At 37.4% G+C, this 8,600-nt stretch overlaps 1 protein-coding gene across 5 annotated transcripts in view; it reads right to left on the reverse strand.

Moving 5' to 3' along the window:
• Window positions 1-208: 208 nt before the first annotated feature.
• LOC115241759 overlaps window positions 209-8,600 on the reverse strand; it is a 73,667-nt gene continuing 65,275 nt past the window's right edge. For 4 of the 5 annotated variants that reach the window (XM_029817684.1, XM_029817687.1, XM_029817688.1 and 1 more), the window contains 6 exons: window positions 7,207-7,341; window positions 6,635-6,904; window positions 6,176-6,550; window positions 5,639-6,058; window positions 5,197-5,497; window positions 209-5,119 (listed from right to left, as the gene is read on the reverse strand). In XM_029817684.1, the coding sequence (XP_029673544.1) occupies window positions 1,416-5,119; window positions 5,197-5,497; window positions 5,639-6,058; window positions 6,176-6,550; window positions 6,635-6,904; window positions 7,207-7,341 (5,205 nt within the window). In that variant the 3' untranslated portion in view covers window positions 209-1,415. The remainder of the gene's footprint in view (window positions 5,120-5,196; window positions 5,498-5,638; window positions 6,059-6,175; window positions 6,551-6,634; window positions 6,905-7,206; window positions 7,342-8,600) is intronic. The other variant, XM_029817685.1, reaches the window with a different exon arrangement.

Here is an 8,600-nt window from a genome sequence, read left to right on the forward strand (position 1 = left end):
ATTTATTAATCATTAATTATAATATATAATGATAATAGTTAATAATAATATTTATTACATTTCTGATTATACTATTTTTTTTTAAAAGCGATATAAAAGTAATAGAAAATAATAACAAGATATGTAATTATAAAATTGGAAAACGTATAAAGTTTTATTTCTTTATTTTATACTAGTAGTTAAGAGAAATTTAGACAAAGTAATATTGTAAGGGAGCTTTATTAATGTGTTTTACAATAAAAGTAAAGTATTTTTAAAACAAAATACTCACATACAAAAGGTATAAAATCAGACATTTGTACATTTAACTAACACTTGGAAAGTGATACAGTATAACGTGATATATGTTAATACACAAGAAGACGCACTTTGACGATTATTAACGTAAAATAAACTCCACGCATTCTCAGAGATCAAGTTTCATCTGCTACCTAATTAGCTCTTCTTTTGCAATCTGTAATATAGTTTCTATCTTAACGAGATAAGTTTTACGTAGCATGGCTAGTATCACAATTCCACAACTATCCACATCTTTTTATCATAAAATACAATTTGCACAAAGAACATACAAATACAAAGAGTATACAAAAACTGAAAGTACGGTTCGCTCAACTATAAATTATAAAATGAATTATTATATAACTTATAAAATAAAGGTATTGGTTTCGCTGGTCTTATGAAGCATGATACAAAATTCACCTATATACAAATGAAAATAGTGCAGACATAAACGCTATAATATAACAATGTAACGCCTCAATGATATGTGTTTGTTATTGTATAATATAAACATATAATGGACGTATTTAAAAACTATGTTAGAGCCGACGGATTACAATAATAATCTTCAATAAGCATTAAAATACGTTGAAAATGATATAGATTAAGTACAATCTGTTTCTATATCTCTAATGTAAATTATAAAAATGAGTTTATCGGGATAATATTACATATGCGTATAAATAATAGCTGCACGATGAGGGTCTCCGATCGAAAGAATTAATTTTAATATTTATACAATGTGGATAATATATCTATATTTACTTCATCGAGAGAGAGAAAGTCATCATTTGTAAAATTAATAAGAATTATTATAGTACTATGTGTATTGTATTTAATTTTACATGTAAATTACCTATAAATTTAATGAGTTGTATGCAAGAGATTTTAAACACGTTCGAGACATATACATTTCTAATTTTCAGTGAATTCTATTCTTGCGATTGCACGCGGATCATTTAAATTGTGATACAATGCTGCTATAAAAATGTAAACATTTAGGATTTTTGTAAGCATTAATAATTATTTTTGTCAACGCAGTAATTAATTAATTCACTACAAAGAGGATGACGCTAATATTCCTCCGTCAAAGAACGTGGACATTCAGTTTTTAATTTAAATTAATGAGAAACGATTCAAGTGGTTTTATTAGCCGGTCGGAAGCGAGACATGTAAAAGTCACAGTCTGTGCAATAAAGCGTTGGCTCAAGCACATTTCTCTTCCGACAAAGATTACAGGGTGTCACGCATGCTCTTACGGTGGTCGTCGACGCTTGTAAAGAAGATTGCGTTACCATCGGCTGCGACACCATCGGGACGACTTTCGCGGTAGACATTGCGAAATGCATCTGTTTTGAAATCGGAGGATGTTGATAGGCCGGATACTTCACATTCGGCTGTATCTGACCGTTCTGCAGAGTCTTAGGGTATGTCTGATTAGGCATCACGGAATTTTGTTGTTGATCTATTTTCTGAGGTGCTAATTGTCGCTGATAATTGTCGTGTCTCTGCTGATAATTCTGCGTGTTTTGTTGCAATTGATGCTGATAAAACGCGGGTGGATTAGACGACGTTTGATATTGTGGTAATGGTTGACCCGCTCTATTCTGAGGGAGAACAGCTTGATAGGGATGACCCTGATAGGAACTTTGAGAGTATTGACTTTGATACGGACTCGGTGATTGATTAGGCGGATACGAAAATTGCTGCTGTGAATGTTGAACGGTTATCGGACTGGCGTTATGAGACGAGATCCTTTGATTCATCGTATTCTGTTGCGATTGAACGCTTGCCTGCTTGTTTATCTGATTATGCTGATGCTCCAACTGATAATACGTTCCGTAACCGTTTTTCTGAGATAATAGTTTCGTCTGCTGCATACTATTTTGTATGTACTGTCCATGCATTTGCGTGGGATAAGGACTGGCTGGCTTCTGGGTTTGAGATAAAGGAATCGCTTGAGTCCTCAGATGGGATGCTTGCGTCTGCGGATACATCGACTGTAGATATTGCGTGTATGCATTCTGTGTGTATCTGATATGTTGTTGCGGTGAATAAGATGTGGAAGTTTTCGAGGTGTTCGCAGGGATACCAGCATATGTCTCTCTACAATCGACGACGTCTTTGCCTTCATTCCCACAAGACTTCTTATCTGTTAGCAATCCGATGGAATCGCTTGAATTCTGTCGCCCAAACGTTGGTTTAATGGTATCTGGAATTGGATTAACGCTTCTCAATTGATCTTGGAAAGGTGTCGCCGGCATGCTATCAGCTTCGCTCTTTAAAGGAAGAGTATGTTGTTGGAATTTTGCAACTGTATTTTCACGATTCGTCTCCGCTTCCTGAAGACTTCTGATTTCTCGCAGAACCTGAGCAGTTTCAGGTTTATTCATCGCAGAACGTAAAACTCTCTCCAAAATAGGATTAGGTATATACGAATCCTTTTCATCGTCCTCCGCTGTTGCAACAAGGACCACTTGGTCACAGAATGATACGCTTTTCTTCTTCCCTATCCGCCGTTTCACCTTTCTCGGGGCAATGTCCTCCTCGCTTGGCAGTATCGTTGTGTTCTGTATGGTGTTCTGCATCGCCACTTCGCTGATATCGTCATCCGGGCAATCAATGGGCAAACCATTCTCGTGCGGCAGTGTCAAGGACATGGATAATATCGCGGCATTTAATTCGCTCTGTTGAACATTAGAATTGTTCGATGGCATCGCATCAAAAGTATTCTGGCTCAATTGCGAATCAAAATTGGATTTCGAAACAGCCTGAGAGTTTGAAGTCTCCGTCTTCGTAAAAACTACGGAATTTTCGGAGGATGATTTGTTAACTGATTTTGTTCCCTCCATTGATGATGTATCTTGAGGCATATTCGATATTAGCATTGGGGAAACACAATTTACATTCTGCTTCGATTGAGGTTTCATATCTGCTTCTGATTTCGCTATCGGTTGCAGCTTAATCTGTTCAAACCTAGCAGCCATGTCTTTCACCGAAGAAATGACTCTCGGGCAATCCGTAACATCACGACCTTGATCATATCCCTGTCCGAGATTGTTCATCATCAAATCGCTGGTTCTCCTAGCGATAGTCGGTCCTTGAATCGTTGGCATCGATGGAGTCCTCACTTTTGGAATGTCTTGATTTAAAGATCCTTGTCTCTTCATTTTTCTCTCTGCCTGTTTAGCTTGCAATTCTCTCAACCACGTTTCGCTCGATGACTTTTCTTCGTCTTCGTGCTCCTCTGGTCGTTTCTCTTCACCTGGACCGTCAGTCAAGATTTGCTCTCTCTTGCTTTGCAACTGCGCTAACAAGCTAGTAATTTGCTGTGCTTCATATTGTTGCACACGTTGTTGGAATTGCACGGAAATTTGATGCTGTTGAGTCTCTTGAAGATGAATCGGCTCATCAATCGGTGGAGGTGGCGGCGGGAAATCCTCACTAGTTTGTCTCGAATGCGACACTGAATGAATTGATGGATATGGCGGTGGTGGGAAGTCTTCGCTCGGTTGCCGCGAATGCGAGATATTACTGTTTTCAAGATAGGGAGGCAAAGAATCCGGCTGAAACTGTTGCTTAACAGGACTCTGCTCATTGTGCACGTCCGCACGAGTAACGACAAAAGTCGGTTCATAAAGTATGCCGTTAGCATATTGCACAACGTCATCCTGGATTCTAGGCTTATTATTATAGTTTATTTGGCACGTCCCGGAAATATTATTGCTCTGTTCATTATAAGACGGTATAAACGGAAGAGAATGAGATTCCGAGGAGTAATCAGCATAGTCTGAGTTTCTGTTCGCCACATTCGATGAGTTGCTCGCATTTATGTGATTCCAATAAGCACTGTTCTGATCCTGTGACGAATTAGGCGCACACCGACTATCCGGCAAAGGATATACAACTTTGTCAGATTGTTGCTCGTTGTGCATTTCGCCCGAACATTTAGATTTGCTAAGCTGAGAAGTGGTTCTAAGCGGAGGAGGTGGAGGCACTTTTGCAACGTGTAATACTTTGCCGGCGTTGCCATGGAAGCTCTTTCTCATCAAACGACTTCTCTCAAGATTCGGATTGCTGGTGTTTCCAGATCCGCCGTTTCCGGCGAATTCCAGATGCCCCTCTGATAAGTAACCGCTCAATGATTGGTTTACATCGTTGCCTTTCAAACCAACGCTGGAATCATCCAATGATTGTTTCGGTAAAATATTAGAAGATCCTTCCGGGTTCACGTTCGTCTGACCATCCTGTCCTTCTCGTAAATCCGGCATACTCCTGTTTTTCCTCTTGATCAAACCGCCCATGAGCAATTTTCTGCGTATCTTATGCTGCTTCTTGCCTTGTTTCTGTTCTACTGCAGCTGTGTTGTTGAGCTGCGTACTCCTAATCGTAGTTGTATTAGTTTCGGTGATTTCCTTCGGTTTCTCAATTTTCACTCCTTTTGGTGACGGTGATAATCGAGACGGTGCTAGTGAAAAATCTTTTGATATGTTCTTATTTCTCTCCTCGCTTCTCGCTCGTTTCTTGTCCTTCTTATCATCGTCACAGCGTTTCGTACGACTAAACAAACCAGTCCTTTGTGTTGGACGATCGTAAAGCATGTATTCCTCATCTTCGATAACATTCACTGCCGTCGCTTTACTACGTAGAGTCTTCTTTTTCGGTAAAGTAGCATATATCTCGATACTCTTTGTGGTAGGTTTATCCACCGTCGCTGGAGTGTTCACTAGAAGCTCCCGACTATTTTGTCGAGAATGATTACCTTTGTCTCGCGAGCTTTGCCTCGAATGCTGGCTTGATTTACTGTTTTCTCGAGAATGTCTTCCTTCAGACACTCCTTCTGAAAAAAATACAATGTTAAATATTTCTAGTCTGCATGTCTCGACAGAACAATCAATTGATATCTTGATTTCTTACCTTCTTTGTCACCATTAACGGTCACTTGTTCTTGTAGCATTCTCCTGTGCAAACTTCTTGTTCTCATGACGCAAGTATTATGTTTCATTCTTGCTATCGTAATCGTGTGAGGATTATTATACGGTGCGTCCATCGCGGCTCTGGCTTTACTGCTAGCCGCATTGCACAATGCCACGGCCGTGTTAAGATCGCCAGCATCTTCGGCGGCACGGGATTTATCCAGCAATGCGTCTGTTTCCTTACACAATCGTTCGCAATCATCGCCGGAAGAAGGTTGATAACCTTCTGGTATTTGAGCAAGCTACAAGGAATATTTAAGTTAACAAATGCGCATAGATATCTCAAAAATTAAAATTTTTAATATTTAAAATCTTGTACACACATATTCTCTGTTTCTCTCAAAATCATTATTGTTTTCAATTTTGTTAAAACACAAATTTACCTGTAAATTATGCTTTAGTCCCTGCTGAAGTGGAAGACTGTCCGTAGAGGATAAAGAATACGAATCGTAACCGGCATCGTAATGACCGCTGCTGCTACTTGAGAGTTCTCCAGATTTGATAGGACTTTTAGGTACGTTTGAATTTCTTTGCATTTTATTAACAATATACAAATACGTATTGTCCATCGTGGTCGACGAACTCGATGACGCGCTGTTTCGATCACCGGACCAATTGCCGGAATCTCGTCTTCGAGGTACGTTCATATGGTCAGGGATGCTGATACCATCTTGCGGAGCTGATCCCACGCTTAAACTACGTGTCAATTGCATCTGTTGTTTCTTCTGTTGTTGCATTACGTTTTCCACGGCGCGACGACTAATATATTTCGACTCTATTTCGCCGTCAACCGCATCCACGCCCTGGGCAATATTAATTTGAAGTCAGTAAATTGAATGCAAAAATCATAAATCTATTTTTCAAAAAAAATGAATTTATAAACAATTATTAGAGTAAATATTTATATTATTACAACGTACCTGGTTGTTAAATATATTATTCTGGATATCTGTGAGATTCTGATAATCACTATAAATGCTTCGTTGAGTGTAGAGATGAGGCGGACTGTCGGGATTGGGAGTGATGGCACGTCTGGCAGTGCTGTTGATGGATGGCTTTTCAGGACTAGGTGTAATCGAACGACGAACGCTATTCTTTGGAGATGTTTTTAAACCATTACTATTTGGGAAAGGAATAACAGTCTTTGGAGCGTTCTCAGTATTAACCGGAGTACCGGCGGGCGTCGCATACAGGAGTAGTAAAGGTTGATAGCGACCTCTCCTACATTTTTCCACGACTTGCTCCCACCGAGGTCCGATTTCTTTGACAGTAGCATCATCGAAATAGATCCATACCTGAAAATTTATCAACTCATATTATAAATTGCTGTAATTAAAATCATTGATTATAATGCAAACGTAAAATTAAATAACACTTACCTTTAATTTTGTGTGGAAGAAGAAGGTAGAATAATGTTTCCCGTAATAGGTAACCACTCCTACGAGATTATGCACGGTAGAGGCACCCCATCGAGAGTCTACCACACTGTGGAAGACATCACTAAGCCGAAGGGACGTGCCCACAGTCGCGAAGACATCCATGATATGCTCCAACGACGGTCGTTCACTATCCCAGACGACACCGACAGAGACTATTTCCGGCCGATTCATTAGAGTCCGACATATTTGAATTTTTGCACCGCAAGAACTCTGAAGAAAAAAAATAAAGGAAAATATATCTTAATAATAATTCTAAAATTACGTGCACATTTTGTTCGGCTTGCCTTTATTCTAGAGAGAAAGTTTTAGAGTCATCGAATACGAATTCGTAGAAAGAGTATATTCATAAAGATCGTGTTCGAATGAGTCAGTGGCCGTAATCTTATTTAAAATCCAACGTTATGAGTGGACTATCATAAAATTGATGATAAAATGTAATACGCAGGATAGAAACGTGTTAGTCACAATTCGATCAAGCATTTCGTAAAATGTATTCGTTTAGCCTTGCTTACCGGACAATCCCGGATGTCACCCATCCCGCCAGCTCTTCGGAGAAGTTGTCCGAAGAGATCTGGACTATTCCTAGAATTCAGCGATGTTTGATGAGCCTGAGATGTTAACGCTGATGCAGACACATAATGAACCATCTGCAAATAAAGAAAGAAAATAATAATTGTTTTTTTTTCATTTAATAACTCTAAACTTTTCAAAAAAATTAAGATTTATATATAATAATTGTATGTATAAAGAGGAACAAAATTAGGAATTTATTACAAATAATAGATAAAAGATTCAAAGTTCTCTCGAATTTAAATGATTATGAAACAGTGGATTCTCGATTTCTGTCGCCATTTTGCTGTCATATTATACGCACTTACTTTACTGCATAATTATCGCAGATGCAATTGATACCAATCTGTTTGCAATATTCTAATCAAATTTATCACTGCCGATTTACTGTTAATATTTTGCTCAATAAATAACAGCAACTAATTTCATGCTTTTTACGGTTCGCTAGTCAACGATGCCCAATACCATGTTAAGAGAAATCAACTTCACCCACGAGATACTGAGAGCACTATATGTATAATATTATGCTGGTCCACTTCCGTTGTGCAACACAAATAGTTAAAATGACAACAAGAAAACATAGATATTTCAGTATTGATAAAAGAACGAATAAAATTGCAAATGCTGAATATACATATATACCTATGTCAATATATATGATTATTAAACTACATCATAAATAATAATACTTTTATATATCATACTTTCGATTCTGCATAGTTACAAAAAAAAGAAAGAAAAAAACAGAAAAAAATATTATAAAGACAGTTACATTTAATAAAGAACACCTTTCCCTCTGTTTTTTTTTTAATATTAATAGTTATATAATTGCTATATAACAGCAAAATTACAAAATAGAATTTTAGCGATTAAAAACCATAATTTTCAAGAAGAGACACACATTTATAAATGTTTATTCTTATAAATGTAAATCTGTTTATGAAATAGATATTTATAAGAAATTTATAAGAGAAAAAAATGTCAAACACTATATATATATGTCTTAAGTAAATCTATATGCGAATGTGTAATACGTGAAGAAATGACATGAGTAAAAAGTGGAAAGATCACTGAGATGCAATCAAAGTGTGAAATTTGGCGTGTCATCTCGGAAACGAAGATGACATTTCCAATTCTTTCTCATATATCTTTCTCAAAACTATTGCACATAAGAAAATGCACAGAGAAAAGATAAATCTACATCTCTACATGCTTGTATAAAAGTTATATATATATAGATGACATTTTCTCATATATCTTTCTCAAAACTATTGCACATAAGAAAATGCACAGAGAAAAGATAAATCTACATCTCTACATGCTTGTCATGCTTGTA

The sequence above is a fragment of the Formica exsecta genome, unplaced genomic scaffold, assembly GCF_003651465.1.
Source record: "Formica exsecta isolate Colony F162 unplaced genomic scaffold, ASM365146v1 scaffold51, whole genome shotgun sequence".
Taxonomy (NCBI): Eukaryota; Metazoa; Arthropoda; class Insecta; order Hymenoptera; family Formicidae; genus Formica; species Formica exsecta.